Genomic DNA, 19952 nt, shown 5'->3' with positions numbered 1-19952 from the left:
CTAGAACACTTTCATTATGTTGAATTAAATTTGAATCTTTAACTGTTAAGTGACAGGGCGACTAATCTACATGATGTAATTGACAGGCTAGTTAATTGTTAATGTTTTTAAGACAAGTGCTATTTGCCAGAGTTTGCACATATTTTGTAATAGTGCTGCCTTTTTCATAAGGAGTAAGGTCAGGTAGCACTAATTCTCAAGATAATTTTTAGATAATATTTCAAGAATTGTGCTGTTTCTGGCCATGGTACATCATAAAGAACAACAGTAGACGTATATTTTGAATCCACTATGCATCATATAACAGTCCAGTGAATGACAGATGTAAAAGCCATCACCTGCACACACATACAGAATCAATAGTGTCCCTTCTTAACACAGCAGTGAGTTTTAGGACTGTTGGAAAAAATGTTAACACAGGAAGAACTTAAAGACTTTTAACAAGAAACAGTTCTAAGAAAGGGATGTATAGTTCAGTGAAAACAACGTAAACTAGTGTTTACATAAAGTGTACTTAATGCTTGATTTTGTGATAGGTGTTATTTTTACACTTGATTTGTTTATTGCAACTTATTTTCTTTCTTTCTTTTTAAAATAGGTAATCACGTCAGTTATTACTGAGAGTGGTATCCCAACCATTCTAATTAAAAGCTTGTACTTATTTGCTGCTTTGCCTTCCCGAGATGAAAATATACAAAATACATCAGTCAGTTCTTTCCAGGACTTGCTGACTAAGGTAAGGCTATGAGTGCAATATTGTATGCTATTAGTAATAGATTACAGATTAATCAAGAGAATAAACAGTTCCTTTTTCATTGAAAGTTGCTCATGATAAAGTTTTAAATATTTAACTTCTTTAGAAATAAATAATCTCCTTTATGAGTAGATTTAAACTATTACCCATTTTTGTACTGATAAACATGGACATGGAAATATTGTAACTGTAAGGCTTTTTTTTTTTTTTTTTTTTTTATGTCAAGATATAGCTGCACATTTTAGTACATTTAACCTTTATTATTTAAATGTGCATTACTGCTTTATTTAGTATTTTTATTACAAATTTGCTCCTATATGAAGTGAGATATCTTGTAAGTTATGAGTTACTTACAAAACGTTATTCTGATGATTGTAGACATATCATAATGTAGATCACATTTCCATTCTTTAAGCTTCTTTTCTTTAATGTTAACTTGGGAATACACTGCATTATTACCATGTAGCCAAATCTAATAACTGCTACATAATTGAAAAAGAAAGTCAATAAAATTGTATTTGCTGCAAATGAAGCAGGGATTAATGATGCAAATAGTTTTCACAATTGAGATACACTACTAACTAAACGTTTGTTATTTGTGATTGGGCAATCAACTTAATGTTTGACTTGTATAGTCTTTTTTAAGCAGAGGTATAAACAACAAGACCATATATATATATATTTCCTTTGTACTGATATATCCATTTGTTGTAATTTCAGACAATATTACAGCTATGCAGGTCCTTGAACTGTGTTGAGGAAATGGTACAAACACGTGAACTACAGTGTCTTATAATAGCTATGACCTCCCTTTGGGACCAATGCTGTGCCTCCTGGAGAGATTCTGCATCACTTGTTCTCAGAGCCATTTCAAAGGCCCAGGCAATGAATACAGTTAAGGTGCTAAAAGGTGAATGTATAGAATAATGGTGGCCATAAACTATGAAAGTAATTATACTGTATTTGAAGCTTATAATTTTTACTTTGTTATAGTGTTGCCATTCTTTCCATGATAATGGGAGTACTCTTGAAGGTGAAATTGAAGTATTCTTGACAAAAAATATAATTTTTGTGTTCATAAGAATTAATTAAGAATGCTTTGAAATCACCTTAGAGTCTGGCACCTCTTTTCTCACTGATACAAGAAAACCCTCACATATTATATAGTGTTTGGCACATCTTAATGTCTAGTTACAAAAAAATCAAGCTTGATGGAGTTCAACCCTATTTTTGTCCCTCTAGACCTGAAAATCCCTCACTTATAGTCCATTTTGGACTATAAATAGTAAAAAATGTATGGAGTATGGATGTTGTGTATATGGATTTTTTTTTACATACATAATCTAAAGTAGACTTGCTAAAGAAATACAAAATCATATTAAATGAATAAAAAGAGTGTTTAAGCTGTCAGAAAAGTATCATTCATGTCTCACTGTAAAGGATGAGGACTATTGTTTAAGTTGGCATTGTGAGACAATGAACTTGTGTGGGTTCAGTGTGGCATGCTGTACAGTCCTCCTCTGGTCCTCAGCAGGTGGTGTTTTTTTTAACATACATTTGAGTTTTATCCTTTGTTAATCCATCAAATTATGTCTATCATTGCGAAAAACAGCCTTCTGTACTAAATTTGAAAATACTTGGATCTGTCAGTCCATGCCATTTATGTACTAGCTATACAGTAGTGTATATTATATACTAATGTTACATTTGAGCAAAAAATATAATATTCATATTATCCTATTATTCTTTCAAAGACACAAACTGTATTAGGATCTGCATACAGAACCTGCTGAAGATAATCAATGAAGTCCCTGCCATCACTTTGGCTCAGGTAGCTGTGAGTGTATTCAGTTTTGTAAAGGATTCCTATTCCATATCACCTTGGCTGCTTACTGAGTTTGAACATAATGATGGCTACAAAGTTCTTCAAGCTATTTTATTTCGGTGAGTACAGTTCAATACATAGTAAAATAATTACTTTTCATTACTTCTTTTCAAGTAAAAATCAGGGATCTAAAAAAGAATAATTGCTGTATTTGTATTGGTTTTTGAAAAGACTAGTATTTCATAAGAGGTTAGATTGAACATGGCAAGACGACACCCAAGAACTATGTTATTAGCTTATACATAGTCATACACAGACATCAGTAGAAAGAACAAAAAAGGAGAGACCAGAAAGTACCATGTAGAGGCAGGATAGGTTCAAGTAGTGCAGCAGAGATTAAAGTAAACCTCATTATTAAAACTTTGTTTCATGTTTTGTGGATATTTTGTTAATATTTTCTTTTCTCCAATAATTTTGTCACTTTGTTAATTCACTTTGTTAATAAATTACAGGCCTTTTGATTAAGCTTGCCAGTTAGGTTTTGATATTTTCCATCTGGAAAAGTAGGTAAAATAATGTTTACTGTTTTCTTTCCAGCTGTTAACATTACAATTTGGTCTTGGTGTGCACTGCATAACAATGATCTTATGTATATCTAATGATAAAGTACCTTCAGTTTATATCTTACTGGAACTATGTCTTTCTCCCTTGTGAATTTGGTGTCAATATCAGTTCATGCTTTAACTACTTTAACCTGCCCCTGTATAGATGGAACATCTCTTTGTGGTAGTTTTAATGCTATAGAGAACAGTCTAAACATACCAACAATACATTGAATGTTTGTAATTGCTATAAAAGTAGGCTGGGATAGAGTTATATGTTGCAGATTGTCTTTGTAATGAACTTTATATAATATTAATATATAATTAAATACTGCATATTTGTTCAACCCACCATGCCCTTTTTGGGTGTTTTGTTCATTGAAGTGTTAATGTTTCCAATCTCTAAATTATACCTAACTCCTGTTTGACCAGAGCAGAACCACACCAAAATTCAGATTTTGCAGTACTGACAGGATGGAAACTATCATACTTTTTCAGAAAATGCTAGGTGTCACCTAATATGTAATGTTTGATTCCAGGAAAAATCCAGTCTGACTGCTATGGCCTGAAAAGGTACATAATCCTTTAGATCTGCCTTTGTATAGGAGATGCTAATAATCAATACTTTATGGTTTTATTTCTTAAAGGAACTGTTTACTATGTATCTGTGTTGATGAATACATTTGAAATGTTTGCAGGATATACAGTAATGTCAAGGTTTTGGCAGTCTACTAAAAATTGCCATTTGTTACATCACAGTCTAGACCTATGCCCTTTGTGGAAGGAGACACTGTAAATCATTAAATTATTCACAGGATAAGATACATATGCTGAGTGTAACAGTCTGCTGAGATTGATTATTTACCAAATCCTGGCATTCCTCCTGCATTTTGTACTTACATATCTGAGGTGTATACCAGTTCATTGAAAACATGATTGAACCAAAGTATTAAGTGTAAAGACTTTTTTGTTCTAGATACATATGGTTCATGTATAAGTATACTTCAGTACAAAGAGCACAGTGAGAAGCAGGTGTGTGTATTGCCTGTGCAATTTGTTCAAAAAATAAACCAACAAATAAACAAATAAAGGCAAATGAAATAAGTATTTAAAAAAGTCAAACATTTAATAATGATATTTATAAGTCAGTTGTAATAATGCATATTTTATGAATGTCACATAAAGAAAATCTGCAGCAACCTCATACTGCTACAAAATAAATGGTAGAGAGTGAATAACAGACAGGAAGTTTGGCGACAATAGTTAATAAGCTAACAGTTTAAATTCATTATTCATTATTTTTATTTTTATGTTTAGGAAAAATAATAATTTGAAATAACAATACAGTAATTTATGTGTGTTATATCTGTCTCTAATTGCTAATTCCTCTGCCAATCATCAGTTACATGATTTGTGGGTCAAGGATTGAACTCCTTGACTATGTAATTTAATGGGAGTTATGTTTAGTTTTGAGTGTCCATAAAAAGAAAGATAGAGAGGGACAAAGTGAGTGTAAGGCAAGAAGCAACTTGCTGCGGGCATGCGTGTGGATGGAAAGATTAAGAAAACATGTACTAAAGTCATGAGCATTGTGGTAAATTGAGGTCCGCAGCTGATTGGTGTTTTAAATAAATAATCACCAAACTTGTGTCTTCAGGCGGGGGTGTGTTAGAATGGTGAGAGTAGTTCCCATGCGCGATGCAAGAGTGGATGGCCCAGCACGTAGTGCTCAGGTGCGGGGATCACCTGTGACCCTAATTGATGCTGGTAGCTGCTGATTGCCACCGCTGTGCCACATCCCCATTTAAAAAGGGAAGTGCAAGTGTGAGGAAGGAAAAAAAAATTGAAAGATAAAGAAATGAACGGAGGTTAAAGAGAGATAGAGACAGAAGAAGGCAGGAGGTGGACAGAACCGGTGTGAGCAAGTTAAAGGGAGCAGGCTCAAAGGAGAGAAGGCAGGCAGCTGGGAAGAGTGCCCCTGGGGAGGAGTGTGTGGCTGACACTCGGGGACGGTTCAAATGGGTCATTCTGGCTGAGCAAGGTTGAAGAGCAGGAGTGACAAGGAGTGTGAACAGCTCGACACAGAAGACCGGGAAGGCAGCGGGGGTCGAGGAGGCATGGGAGGAGAGCTCCAACGTGAACACTATGGCCATTGGAGACACAAGCCTACATCTAGAGAGGGAGTCTTATCATAGCCATGGGACAGCAGGGACCTGGACCTGCGGAAGGTCAGCTACATCTGTCGGTAGGGCGACTCCTCTGCTGCAAGGCCTGTCTGGGATAAGCAAGGGAGCCCCCAGTGCGCAAGAAGAAAGCAACGGGTTTTATACAGTTTCCTACTAGTTGATTTTAACCTTGTTTTAATGGATTTTTCTATTTATCTATTTATTGAATTTTAATCTCCACCTCACCTTTGTTTTTATTGGATTGTTTATTATTGATGAAGCACTGCACTTTTTGAACACTTGCTTTGTTTTGATTTCATTTTAATAAAAGCAAATGCATTTGTCACCATCCCCTTGCTTGGTGTGCTTGTCCTCATCTTCTCAGCTCATCCCGGTCATTACTATCGACAGTGTCGGGTTAAATTGACTCCCAAAAATGAAGAGGGAGCAAGGAGCTGACCCACATGGTCACAAGCATACATTTAATTTTAATCAGGTTAAAAATGAGTAAATTTGGTACTGATGTTTTAATGTAAGCAGAGTGGTAGAGCCAGGGTCTCCATGGGGTTTGCACATTCTTCCCATTCATGTAAGTTAATTGCTTGCTATGGGCTTTCTTAACCTCTCTCCCCATGCGTGTGCCGATGTTATTGGGAACACCAGGCAAGATCTTTGAATACTGGAAATGTGTCAGGAATACTCCTCAATTAACAAAAATAATTTATTCCTTAAAGTGCTGTGAAGTAAACAGCATTCATCCCCTTTTTCTATCCCCAACAAGAACATTCAAGTTATGAACGGTAGCCACAGAGCCACCAGTTTAATACTGTTTCAAAATATCTATAGTAAATAACTAGACTAAAGCTAAACAAATACTTTATCAGTTTATATTAGTGGACTGCACATTCATTTCTGCTTGGCTGTGTAACTGTGCCCTGTAAAGAACAGTCATATTGTCCACCACAGTTGCTTCTTGCCTTATACCCATGTAGACCCTCATGCCATGAGTCAGGAATGATAGCTCTGTGCTACCACTCTGCATATGTCAAAACATACTGTATGTACAACTTATTAAACTTTTTTTCTTTTTAAAATTAAATGTATGCCTTTAACCTTTGTTCGGTTATTGTTCCTTGATTGCAAGCAACATGCCTTCTTTACCTCTCCCTCTATGTGAATGCCCGGTGTTACTGGCAGGTTGCTTCTTGTTTTACACTTAGTGCTGCTGCAGTAATCACTGGCTCCCCGTGACCCTAAAGTGTGCAGATTAAATGTATCCCTCCACACGTGCATGGCTAAATGTGTATTGTGGGAAGAAGACAGACAATAAAGGGTCTGGGGCACCTTAACTTCAAACCCCCTATATTGAACTGGTGCAAAAAAAATGCACATTAGTTGCAAGATTATTGAGACTTCTTCCTAATAAATCGAGTCTGTCCAAGATGGCTGCCGTTACAGTAGTGATGGTTTCTAGGAGGAAGAAGTGGGTTCGGATGGAGTGACCCCGGAAGTGAGGTCTTGATTGGTGGCACGTCCATACTCCTTTCTGCATAGGGGAGAAGAGAAAAATGTTATTGCCTAGCTATCTTGTGTGTTCCAGGGTGGTAATATAGTTGATTAAGCCCTTAAGCTATTCCCCAAGCGCACGTGTGATGATACCTAAACCTTTTGTTCAGTTCTTGTCATTTGTTTGCACGTATGCACATTCTTAATCTATCCCTCACTAACCGTCACAGTAATAATGCAACACTTTTGCAAAATAAAGCATTAATTATTGTGAAATAATACAAAATTATTGCAAAATAATACAATTCTTTTGAAAAATAATGCAGTACTTTTGTGAAATAACAAGATAATTTTTTTGAGTGGTGGGAATAAGCTTTCCTTATGTATTTTTTAGAGAACTCCTAGTAATACAGTAGCTAGTAATTCATAAAAAGATATGATTGAGTACATTTTGTAAAGGTAAAATTACCCTCCTTTAGGGAACTTTTCTTTTTAATGTGATGAAATGTTTATTAACATTTAAATAACATTAAATGAGCAATAGACATAATAATAGCCAAAATGTTACTTATAAAATTAACAACCAAAAGAAAACAATTGTAAAAACAGTAATAACAGTATAAATTTACCCCACTCACCCACAAAATGTGCTCTGTTGGGAAGGTAAGAAGAAAAATACCTAAGCAAAACCTAGGAGATAAACTCGGTCCAAATGCCAAACCCTACTGAGATGGGATTTAACAAGTAGAAACAAGAAAACAACAGCAACCACAGGCCATTCGACTCCACTGAATTTCCCCCAGATGACACCATTTTGGAATATATGAAGCAGAAGACCCATTGATCACTATCACTGAGGGCTCCAGTAGATTATTAAGATTGGCTACAGAAACATCAGATTTTCAGCAAAGACTCTAAGGATGTCTTTGTAGCTACTATGCCTAGGCAAATTCGCCTCAACTGCACAGAAGAAAGATAGAGAGAGAGAGATGAGAGGTCCAGTTTTAGAAAAATTTGAGGGAGGAAAGGGATGTTAATGTGAAAGACAGTCAAGAGAAATTTAGCTATAGACAAGCACAAAGCTTTGACTGAGGGGCACCCCCAAAATATAAGCAAAAACTAGGACACTTTTCTATGCAAATTCTATATGCAGTGCAGTAAAATGTTAGTTTGTGCAAATTTCTGTTTTTTACTGACAATAATTTTCTAGAATTTTGAAAGTTATTGTAAGTAGAAGATCATTTATGTCTAACTATTTTGCTCTCTTTTGCAAGTTTATCATTTATTTTTTACACATAAAAGCATTCGTGTTATCGTTAAGGTAACCAGTTAAAGTCCTGACAACATTATTAAGAGATTAATTTTCATTACAAATCTATTGCATCTAAAGTTCTGTAAATGGTAGAATAATATGGATGAAATAGCGGCACAGTGGTTAACATTGCTGCCTGTCAGAGTCAGAGATCCTGGTTTTATTCCCATGCTGACTATCCATGTGGAGTTTGTACATTCTATCTGTGTCCATGTGTTTTCTTAGAGTATTCCACTAGGCTAATTAGGCTAATTGATGATTCAAAACTGAAATGGTTATATTGAGATTTTGTATTAAAAAAATCTTTGAAGGCAGAAAAACAGTAAAATAGCACAAGGAAAAGCATATGCTTGTTTAATTAGGATAAATGTTGGCTTTAATTTTTTATGTGTTTTTGTTCTGTAGCTGTGATACAGAAATGAATGAAAGCAATGGAAAAAATATTGTAGACCTACTTGACTTTATTGCATCACTGACTATATGTGGACAGTCTGAGTTAAAAGTGGCTGTTTGCATCACCAGCCCTCAGCCTACTGGATTCCAGTTTAATCCATTAACTACAACAGGTGATTTTTTTATGTGTTTTGTAGATAAAGAATCCTTTATAGAGTGAATCCTAAAGTGATGGTCAAACTGTAATAGATAATGGTTAAGGCAGTGCCTCATTTTCTAAAATATTCCATAGCTGAGCTCTATCAATGAAAATCACGGAAGCCTAAATTTGTAAGTGATAAAATATACTGAAATGCGTATCTGTAAATAGAATTTAAAAGTAAAAATACCTAATTTCTTAAAAAAACATGGCTTACCACACTGCTTAGTCTTTTTGCAACTCTAGTACATTTTAAGGAACTCTTTCAAAACTCCACTTACTGCCATCCAGATACTGTATATGCAATCCTATTTCCCAACACAAGAGTGAATCCAGCTATGTAGGACAATATCTAACAAACAAACATTTGTCATGCTTATGTATTGAAGGACAGCTTGACGGGGAAAATAATTTTTTTAATTCCTGACTATTCCCTTCAAACTTTGACATGTGTTAATAGAGCAGCTCAATCACCAGTATGTTCAGATTTCTTTTAACCTTTAGTGGAGCAGTGTGACTGAATATATGTTTTAAGTTCTAAAATACAGTGTTTATTTTATTAGCTATATTTAATAAAGTCTTTTTCAGAGTATCTAGAACAAGTTCTTTTGATGTTCCTCAGCTTTTTAATAATAAATTTGGTGAAGTTTCCAATATTTGACCCATTTTAATTCTGGATATTTATTAATCATATGCTATCTATTTAGAGTCCCTTTTTATTTCTTAAGTTCTTTATGAAAAGTCCACCACCACCAAGTGGTTAATAAAGCTCTGCTTTAAGTCACAACTGTAGCAGTCATCATTCAATTTTCACTAGTACTGACTTAATCTATTAAATAAATGCCTTCCCCGTTTCCCACAGGCACAACTCAGTCCCATCAAAACAAAAGCACACAATACAATAAATTCTATTCTCTTTCTCATCCACTCCTCCTTGGCAAGCTTTGTCAACCTTCCACCCGACTCTGGCACAACAAGTACTGTCCACTTGTCCCTTACAGTATATATGGCACCTGGTAATGCCTCAGGTGCTCGTTGCCCTACTTGCAGCACCACTTCTGGGTGTGGCAGAAGAACTGCCCATACTGCTCAAGAATAGCTGCAGTGCCCCCTGGTGGTGCCCCCGGATCCTAACAGGGCTGTATCGGACTCCATCTCCCATGAAGCCCTGCCGGAGTCCGAGGTACGACTGCCACCCAGGGGGGCTGCTATTTAGTTTCGGGGGATGTAGTGTTCTGTCCACACTGGCTCCCCCGGTCCCTCCATAGCAGAGGTGTCCCAGATGGGCATGGGCCCTGGCCATCCATTATCCACTGCTTATCCGAGGGATAATTTCTGTTGAATTTGCATTATTTTTATACAGCAGTCTTTATTGACTACAGGCTTGGAGTTTTGTAGCAGGCTTACAGCTATGCATATATAAAAATAAACATTAAGCTAGACAACCATATAACTGTAGCAAATTTAAAGAATTTCATTTGTTGCACTTAGTACAAAGAGATCATCACTTCACACTGAAGAAGTGTAACCATAGCTTCTTGAGCAACAGAGACACCCTTTATGCAAGCTACATTTCTTGTTTCTCTTCTCCATTAATGGACTGGTCATTGTGTTATGATACAGTAACTTTAAGTCAAGGAGGGAATGTCAATATGCCAGGCACCAAGCAAATATTTAATGATAGACACTGAGTCCCCTTCAGTGTGGATGGTGAATTTAAATGGTTGAGGATGTAACATTTGAGGAAATTAACACTGTTACAATTACATCACCAAGGAAGAAGAGTAACTTTAGCTTCCTGGATTAAGTGAAATGTTTACTTTTCAGCAGGCTACGTCTTTCAATTTTTGTTTAGAAGGTAAATGCTTAAGTGCAAAGTTTTTGGTTGAATTCAGTAAGCATCCAACTTGTGATATATATGATACAAACCTCTTACAGCAAGAATTGTCAACAAACACACTAAAAATAAGTAATGGTTCTCATTTCTCCATATAGTTTCATTTTATGGCAATTGTAGATTTCACAGTAGAAACATCAGGAAATTCTGAACATTAAAAAAATAGCCTTAAAGTTTAAAAATTGAAAGGCTAAAAGGAGAATAAACTAATTTGTTAATAACTGTAATTCAAAACTTTTGTTATACTTAAAAATAGCCTAGCTCTAATAAAAACATGTATTAATATTGACCTTCAAAAATAGATTAGTCTTTTACAACAGGTAACTGCCATCACTTGTAGACCATGTGTGCTGTGCTACTACTTCTGCATAACTTCAGTGTTAAAAAAATAATAAAATAAAAGATAACTGTTTATTAAATAGTTGTCTACAACAGAATTAATTGTTCCACATTGTCATTTTAGAGTTTAGACTGATGAAGAATTACATCCCTGAGCAAAACCCAGATATATGGGGAAACGATAAGGCTGTTAAAGTCAGGATAATCAGTTTACCCCAAATTACTTACCAGAGAACTTTATACATTAAGTATTGACTTTAGCCTTTTGTAAAATATTCTTGAGGGATATGGGTAAAATACACTTTAAAAGCAAGATGCTAGCATAGAAAAAAATAAAAAGTATAAAATATTTAGATTATATAAACTCTGCAATAACAAACTACAGTATACCATTATGATATATATGTACTGTGTTACCAGTAATTGCTTAGTGCATGAACGTTCAAGCCAGTACTGTATTTTGATGACAACTATAAACTGATAGCAAGTCTGTTAATATAAAAAATGCTCATTTGCATATAAAGTGCTGATGGATTTTTATAAGGTTTTAAACACCATTTAATCTGAAAAAACTTAATCATATATTTTCACTTTCTCAAAGGTTCAACAGTAAAAAACCTATCAGCTTACCGGATTCTTCAGACTACATTCCATCAATCAGAAAACCAATATTTGTGCACAGAAATTCTTTCTTCAGTTAAAAAGATCTGGACTTGGGCGAAGACAAATTTCTTTCTGCTTGAGTGGACACTGCAGTCTTTCTCCCAGCTTGCTGATTGTGTTTATCTGAAGCCCACTACAGTTTACAGCTCATTCTTTGATCTTTTGGAGACTGTGGTGTTTGAATTTTCTTACATTCCTCATGAAACATTAAAAAAAGTCCAAAATAGTATACAAGAAAAATGTTCCTTATCTTTTAACTGTGCTGCTCTGGATAGTTTTTACAAATTAACAATGCATAATATGTTATTTATTGATATCTTCAGTGACTCAGGGCTTTTGGAGCTACTTCTTTTAGAACTTCGAAAGCAAGCAAAAGTATTGAGAAAAGCAGGAGTGACAGGTATGTCTATTCAGTCAATAAGATGTTTTTATTTTTTTGAAATTAAACTGATTTACTTGCCATTAAGTGTAACTTTAATAACCATAATTGGTTAAACAAGTGTCCACATTTTAATAGTCTTGTTTTGTTAGCTCCATAGACTTTTTCTGACATTCTGTGCCTTGTTTGGAAGTAAGGGTTTGAGGTGGACAAAAAAGCAGAAATCCGTTTGTTATATTAGTGTATTAGCTATATTTTTAAAGAATTTTTGCATTTGCAATACATTTATATTAATATTTTATACTGATAAAATTTATCTAATGTTATTTTTATAACTATTCATAGTTTATTTTGTATTGCTCAAGAAGTCTGCATGTATTATTACTATAAACAGTTTTTCTTCAAAATCATAAGCCATTTTTGATGCACTTCTTTATTATTGTTGTGGCAGCACCTTAAATTCATTGTGCTTATCCTATACAATTTGCTTTGAAAATGTTTGCATGATGATGGACTGGCTATTTCATGCCTTGTACCCATAACTTTTGGGATAAGTTTTGCTTCTCTGCAATCCAGTACAGGAACTAATGGTCTTACAAAAAGGATGAATGAACAGCATTTCTGCATAGTCCTCTGGTCAGACCATTAAAAGCAATAATTATTAAACAATATGTAAAAGTATTTAATTAGAATTATAAAGTAACTCTTTGATAACCCTGAGGAAGAGGTCAACAGAACTTATGTTAGACCACATTGATTCCATTCTGTGCACCTGTCATTGCTAAATAGTGACTTGGTTGCAGTTTCCAAGGTAGAATTTCATCTTGTTCAATGCTTTAGCCTTATGTTATGTGTATTTTTGTAACTATTAGGTTTTGAACTTATACCAACTTTCTTGATGTAAGAAATCATTCAAGAAGCCACATCTCAGTCTAGGTGTTAGATGGTAACTGCTTTCACTGCAAGTCCAAGTGACCAAAGAGTACCAGTAGCTTAATGTGTAGTAACTAACTGTTTTGGTAGATACATTATTCTCTGTATATGATCAACTTCAATCATGATAACCAGTTTTATTAATATTAGCAAGAAAAAAGAAAGAGCAAACCTCTGGAAATTTACGATTTTAAATTCCCTACCCTCATCATCCTAACTTCACACTGTTAAAACTCATTCATATCTGGCTAATTAGGATGTTGCAGATAAATTCAACATACATATGTTTAGAGTGTGAAAGGAAACTGAAGTTCTCAGGGTGAAAAATTTGCACAGAAACAGGGAGAATATGCAGACATGTCTAGATTGAGTTTCAAACCTTGGTCCCTGAAGCAGTAGTGCTAACAACTCCACCACTGTGATCTCACTGCACTACTCTCAAATTTATACTCCTTGACCATTAGTGCAGATAACTGTAGCAGTCCGACTCTAGTCCCAATAATGATGAAGGTCATGATTTTTTATAGATAAAATGTGCATGAGTTGCACAAATAAAATAGTCCGTTGTACAAAAAGTGGTTAAACAGATTAAGTCACAAAAATTACTCAGTTAAAATTTATACATAACATAATTTATATAGTCAACACATTTAAGGACACATTATTTTTGTTGAAATATATATTACTGAAGAAATGTATTTCATTCAGGCTTTGTTCATTTTCTGAAATTTCTCAGAGACAATTTTGACATAAATGTGGTGGGATTTTAGATATTTCTTTTTTTATGTTCACAATTTATTTATTTTATAATTTCCATTACAAAAAATATTTATTTCTATACCACATTTTCATATAAAGAATATAGTTCAATGTGCTTTACAAGATGTCAAAGAAATAGATATAAGCAAAGAAAAACATATTAAAATTAGATAAGAAAAATAATGGATAAATTGTATGCAGTTAATAAATAATACACACTTACAAAAAATAGATATCTAATAGTATATCTAGATTTAATAGTCCTTAAATATAGAATTGTTTTTTAAGTCTCTAAATGCAAGTCTGATGGTAATGTTAGGTCGACAGAAAAAAAAACTCTAATTTGATGAAAAAAACAGAATGTGCGGAGTTTCGGGTCACAGGAGCACCCAGTTCCCATCGGTAATTCTACCTAACATAAATGATCTTAGGTAGTTCTTATTGTTTTTTTTTAAGGGATTGTCTTAGAGCATACATTTTTAAACCATGGGTTGCAACGTATTTGGTGTCTGAATTTGGGGTAATGTCGTGAGTTGCAATACTCAGTTTGAAAGAGTCACGTGTGGTTTGTGGAATGTACTGTATTGCATTGGTTCACCATGGACAGTTTAAGCAAGCACAATTTTTCTCTGTGTATTTTTTTTAGCTTTTCTTCAAGGGGGGGCATAAGCCACAACCACCTCCCCAACCCACAATTATTGCCACCAGTAGTTCTTCTAGGGAGCCACATACTTCCTGGATGATGATCATTTTTTTTCAAAATTTAGTTTTTTTAGGTTTAGGAGTTCTTATGTGTTTCCTGATGTTATAAGGTAGTGGTGATGGTCAAATACTGTATGTCTTCAATCTGGTCATAGCACCATGGAAGAAGTTAGTATGTACACAGTATTTTACATACTGTAAGACAAAAGCCTAGCAACTCCACTGACCAATGAAGAAAGACTGCCTACTAATAAAAACATTGGATTACAATCACGTGACTTACGTAAATGCTGCGACTGCGCAAGTTAAAAGGTGGTTGATGTTAGGTGTTGTTGATTCGTGAAAAAAACAATATTGCGTATGTGAAGCTCAGGAAAAATGAAATCTAGTTGATCATTAATTATTGGGATGACATCATTTTTTCAGTATGCTGAAAACTTGAAAGATGTAACATACTGTTTTTCCATAGTTGGTGAGAGTTAGGGTATCCACTTTTAAACATCATAGGCAGCCACAGGACTTTGATCAGGTGGTGGTGGTGCAAATGCCGCCACAGAAGAACTGCTAAACAAAACAGAGAATAGTAGAGATTAATAATGATTGCAGATTCATCGAAGAGTATGAGAATTCTATGCATATCTAGTTTATATTGGGTAGAAACAAATTAAAAAAATGTTTTTTAGGAGTTTTGTTTTAGGTGTTGCACAATATTAGCTTGATGTGTGTATTGGTAACCCAGATTTTTGGCAAATAATAGCAAAAGGCTGCCTCAGCACTTCATTTATGCTTGTCTCCTGCCTCACCACTTCTTTTATGAATGGCTCTGTGAATAATAAGCAGACCACTATTTAATATCTAAGATTACGACTTGGAATGTAGTGAGATACACACTCCAGAATATAGTAAGTTGTAAGACTATTAGAAGCTTTAATGCCATTAGTAGTATTTTAAAGTCAATTCTGAAGGACCACAGGTATTCACTGATATTTTAAATAATATAGCCAAATGTAGATGCAATGTGTTATTTGGCATGTTTAGTTTTATCTTTTTAATTGTGTTCTCAGTTGCAGACTCTAAAAGAACTTACAGTTTTAAAAGAATTTTGAGACAGATTAGAGTTGTAAGCCAGGCAGCGTCCATGGACCTTGCCCCTACTATGTCTTTTTTTAGGTGTGCCATATAATCACAAGAGACAGTGCTATGTTCACTTTGTGCTCTTGGAATACATGGAAAACATAGTTAAAACATCTCTTTGTTACTCCTAAGGAGCAAACTATATTTTAATAGATTAATACCTTAATTAGCTACTTGAAGTATGATGCTTATACTTTTTTAACTTATACAGATAAGAATATTTTTAGACCCAACATTATCTTGACACATAACATTAATGGCACAGTGTTTAGTCCTGCTGCTTCAGTTTTAGGGATTAGTGGTCTGATTGGAGTGTGTATTTTAATTTTCCCTTGATTTTCAAGCTTTCTCTCAAAACACAAACAAGTGTAGGTTAGGTTAAATGACAATGTTGTGTTGGTATGATTTGAATGAGTGTGGGTATAGATGCTACAATAAACTGATTTCTTGTTCATAGTTGTTTCCTTCCTTGTTCTTGATACTGCTAGAGTAGGTTCTGGGTTCTTCCTACACTGAAACATACAGTCATATGAAAAAGTTTGGGAATCCCTGTCAGCCTGCATAATAATTTACTTTCAACAAAAAAGATAACAGTGGTATGTCTTTCATTTCCTAGGAACATCTGAGTACTGGGGTGTTTTCCGAACAAAGATTTTTAGTGAAGCAATATTTAGTTGTATGAAATTAAATCAAATGTGAAAAACTGGCTGTGCAAAAATGTGGGTCCCCTTGTAAGTTTGCTGATTTGAATGCATCTAACTGCTCAATATGGATTACTTGCAACACCAAATTGGTTGGATTAGCTCATTAAGCCTTGAACGTCATAGACAGGTGTGTCCAATCATGAGAAAAGGTATTTAAGGTGGTCAATTGCAAGTTGTGCTTCCCTTTGACTCTCCTCTGAAGAGTGACAGCATGGGATCCTCAAAGCAACTCTCAAAAGATCTGAAAACAAAGATTGTTCAGTATCGTGGTTTAGGGGAAGGCTACAAAAAGCTATCTCAGAGGTTTAAACTGTCAGTTTCAACTGTAAGGAATGTAATCAGGAAATGGAAGGCCACAGACACAGTTGCTATTAAACCCAGGTCTGGCAGGCCAAGAAAAATACAGGAGTGGTATATGCGCAGGATTGTGAGTATGGTTACAGACAACCCACAGATCACCTCCAAAGACCACCAAGAACATCTTGCTGCAAATGGTGTATCTGTACATCGTTCTACAATTCAGCGCAATTTGCACAAAGAACATCAGTATGACAGGGTGATGAGAAAGAAGCCCTTTCTGCACTCACGCCACAAACAGAGTCGCTTGTTGTATGCAAATGCTCATGTAGACAAGCCAGATTAATTTCGGAACAAAGTGCTTTGGACTGATGAGACAAAAATTGAGTTATTTGGTCATAACAAAAAGCACTTTGCATGGCGGAAGAAGAACACTGCATTCCAAGAAAAACACCTGCTACCTACTGTCAAGTATGGTGGAGGGTCCATCATGCTGTGGGGCTGTGTGGCTAGTTCTGGGACTGGGGCCCTTGTTAAAGTCGAGGGTCTGATGAATTCAACCCAATATCAACAAATTCTTCAGGATAATGTTCAAGCATCAGTCACAAAGTTGAAGTTACACAGGGGTTGGATATTCCAACAAGACAATAACCCAAAACAGTTTGAAATCTACAAAGGCGTTAATGCAGAGGGAGAAGTACAATGTTCTGGAATGGCCATCACAGTCCCCTGACTTGAATATCATCGAAAATCTATAGGATGATTTGAAGCAGGCTGTCCATGCTCGGCAGCCATCAAATTTAACTGAACTGGAGAGATTTTATATGGAAGAATGGTCAAAAATACCTCCATCCAGAATCCAGACACTCATCAAAGGCTATAGGAGGCGTCTAGAGGCTGTTATATTTGCAAAAGGAGGCTCAACTAAGTACTGTATTTATGTAATATCTCTGTTAGGGTGCCCAAATTTACACACCTGTCCAATTTTGTTATGATGCATATTGCATATTTTCTGTTAATCTAATAAACTTAATGTCACTGCTGAAATACTAATGTTTCCATAAGGCATGTCGTATATTAAAAGGAAGTTGCTACTTTGAAAGCTCAGCCAATGATAAACAAAAATCCAAAGAATTAAGAGGGGTTCCCAAACTTTTTCATATAACTGTAAGTAGTAGTTTTAGTAAAGTCTGGATGGTTTAACACCATCTATGCAATTATACTGTTACACTCTATTTTAGCTAATTGTTTTCTTTTTAATTTTCAGATGTATATTAATAAATCTGTTTTAACAATGTCTAATGGGTAGAGTGATTAGTTGGTTGTTACATAATGGAAACAAGTAGATAATAACAGTGTATCATTTTATGTTTATTGTTTTCTAAAGATAACAAAGAAATTTTAAATAATGATGACCTTTCAAAGGAGCTGACTCGTAAAATGCTGAAAGTTGTTGCTGCCTTGGTCCTGAGATCAGTAAAAAATGTTGGTAAGGATTGAAAGCTATTCCTAAATTTTCTGTATGTCAACTTGTCTCAAAGCTATTATTTATTACTTGCCATTAAGAAAAAATTCTTAATTTTCACATTACCTTTATTAGAGATGACACAGAAAAACATCTGGTGCATTTTGCTTCTATAGAGATTTGCTTTATTCTTCCATTTTTTTTCCATCATTCCAAGAATGCTAATATCCACAATTTTACAGAAATAGTAAAGCATCCTTCATTCTGTCTAATGCATTTCAGCTTTCTTTCATAACTTATGCTGGCTAAGTTTTTATTCTTGTGGGGCATCTAATAAAATTGTTGATTGGACAGCTTACAGTTTCACCTTGGAAACTGAAAAAGGTTTCATTATGTGGTTATTACAAGAGATTTCCAGCTCTACATCCTCCAGATCTAAAATACTTGACCTGCATCCTGTCAGACCTTTCTGTGTGCTTCCCCTTACCTGGTTGGGTCTTCTTCCTATTTATTTAACAATTTTGCGGAACTCAGTTATGGAAGTCAGTGAGTTAAAAGCAAGGATGACATTAGGATGGTAGATTATTCTCTTAGAGGATGGGTTGATGCAAAAATAAAAGGGACTGTTGTCATGGACTGTTTGAATCAATGTATCTTTTATAATTTTTTTGTTACAAATGTTTATTTTTGGATGTGTTTAATGGAGTTTCAATTTTTTTACGTGTTATCTGGAAATTTGCTGTATGTTTACTTTGTGATTTCTGAAAGGACACTAAGAATATTATGCTTCAGTGAAAATGGGATTATTTATTGCCATGAACAGTTGGATTAAAAAATGATCTTCTATAATATTTTCATTATAAAAGTTTAAATAACAGTTGGGTTGCATGATCACATGCCTTACACGCACCCACACCTCTTCTTGATATGGTATATGCCTTTTGTCTTTGTGAATTGAGTTATTTATATTTTATCAATCAATGACCTTTTTCAGTATATTCCATCAATAACAAGATTTTCTTCATGGATATTATTTGATTGATTTTATTGTATTTTTGTTTTTACATACCTATGTTTTTCATTTTCAATAACAAGTTATGTTAAACCGTATGGTGAAACATTCATGTTTTCAGTTAGTGCAGCAACACCTTTTGCAATACAGGTTGAAGATTTTCATTTCCAGTCCTTTTTTTTCCCAATTTGTGAGGTAGACCGGTAGAACCTTGTGACAGCCAACTTATTTTATATACATAAACATTCCAAACGTCATAGCATTGCATAAATGTTTTATTGAACTTGCTATTGCCTTTTTTAAATGTCACTGCTGTCTTTATTAACTGTGCCTAATTGTATCAAGGATTTAGTTTTTTTAAGGGACAAAGGAATGGTGCCATACATTAAGATATTTCTTGATGACCAACTCTTCCGAAACTCCACTCTGTGTATTCTGGAGCAATTGTCTGTAGTTAATCCGGAAGAATATATGAGCACTGTAATCGGAGCACTGTGCACTGCCACTGAAGGTGAACTGCATCTAAAAAGGGACCTTCTTCAGGTAAGCTAGTATTTAATTATTAAAAAAAGTAGTTATTGAGCCGAAGAGTTACGTTGATTATCTTTAGTTGCCAATATACTTGTGTTTACCTTCTAGTATCTTCCTAAGCATGATTTATTCTTCCATTTTCAAAACCTATTTTTCTAGTAAAAGGTTATGCGGTACCAGTGTTTACATCTATAACGACAAGTACAAGAATGTAATTAGTTCTGGATGGGATACCAGTGAATCACAAGGCAAACACACTAATACTGAGATTAAATATTGTTGCCAGTTAAGTATATACTAGTTGTTTTTACAATGGGAGACCTTTAACACATGTATGTAAACTCAATGCAGAAGATACTCCAGCCTGTAAATGAGCTGACA

At 34.7% G+C, this 19952-nt stretch overlaps 1 protein-coding gene across 1 annotated transcript in view; it reads left to right on the top strand.

The window, feature by feature from the left end:
- The window catches only part of wdfy4 (WDFY family member 4), a 204653-nt gene that overhangs the window by 21808 nt on the left and 162893 nt on the right, over positions 1-19952 (top strand). Inside the window, exons 5-11 of the mRNA XM_051923799.1 lie at positions 599-736; positions 1475-1664; positions 2509-2698; positions 8570-8730; positions 11594-12055; positions 17951-18052; positions 19393-19583. Of these exons, the coding sequence (XP_051779759.1) occupies positions 599-736; positions 1475-1664; positions 2509-2698; positions 8570-8730; positions 11594-12055; positions 17951-18052; positions 19393-19583 (1434 nt within the window). The remainder of the gene's footprint in view (positions 1-598; positions 737-1474; positions 1665-2508; positions 2699-8569; positions 8731-11593; positions 12056-17950; positions 18053-19392; positions 19584-19952) is intronic.

The sequence above is a fragment of the Erpetoichthys calabaricus genome, chromosome 2 (genome assembly GCF_900747795.2).
Source record: "Erpetoichthys calabaricus chromosome 2, fErpCal1.3, whole genome shotgun sequence".
NCBI classification, from domain to species: Eukaryota; Metazoa; Chordata; class Cladistia; order Polypteriformes; family Polypteridae; genus Erpetoichthys; species Erpetoichthys calabaricus.
This window is presented reverse-complemented; position numbering and strand designations above follow the sequence as displayed.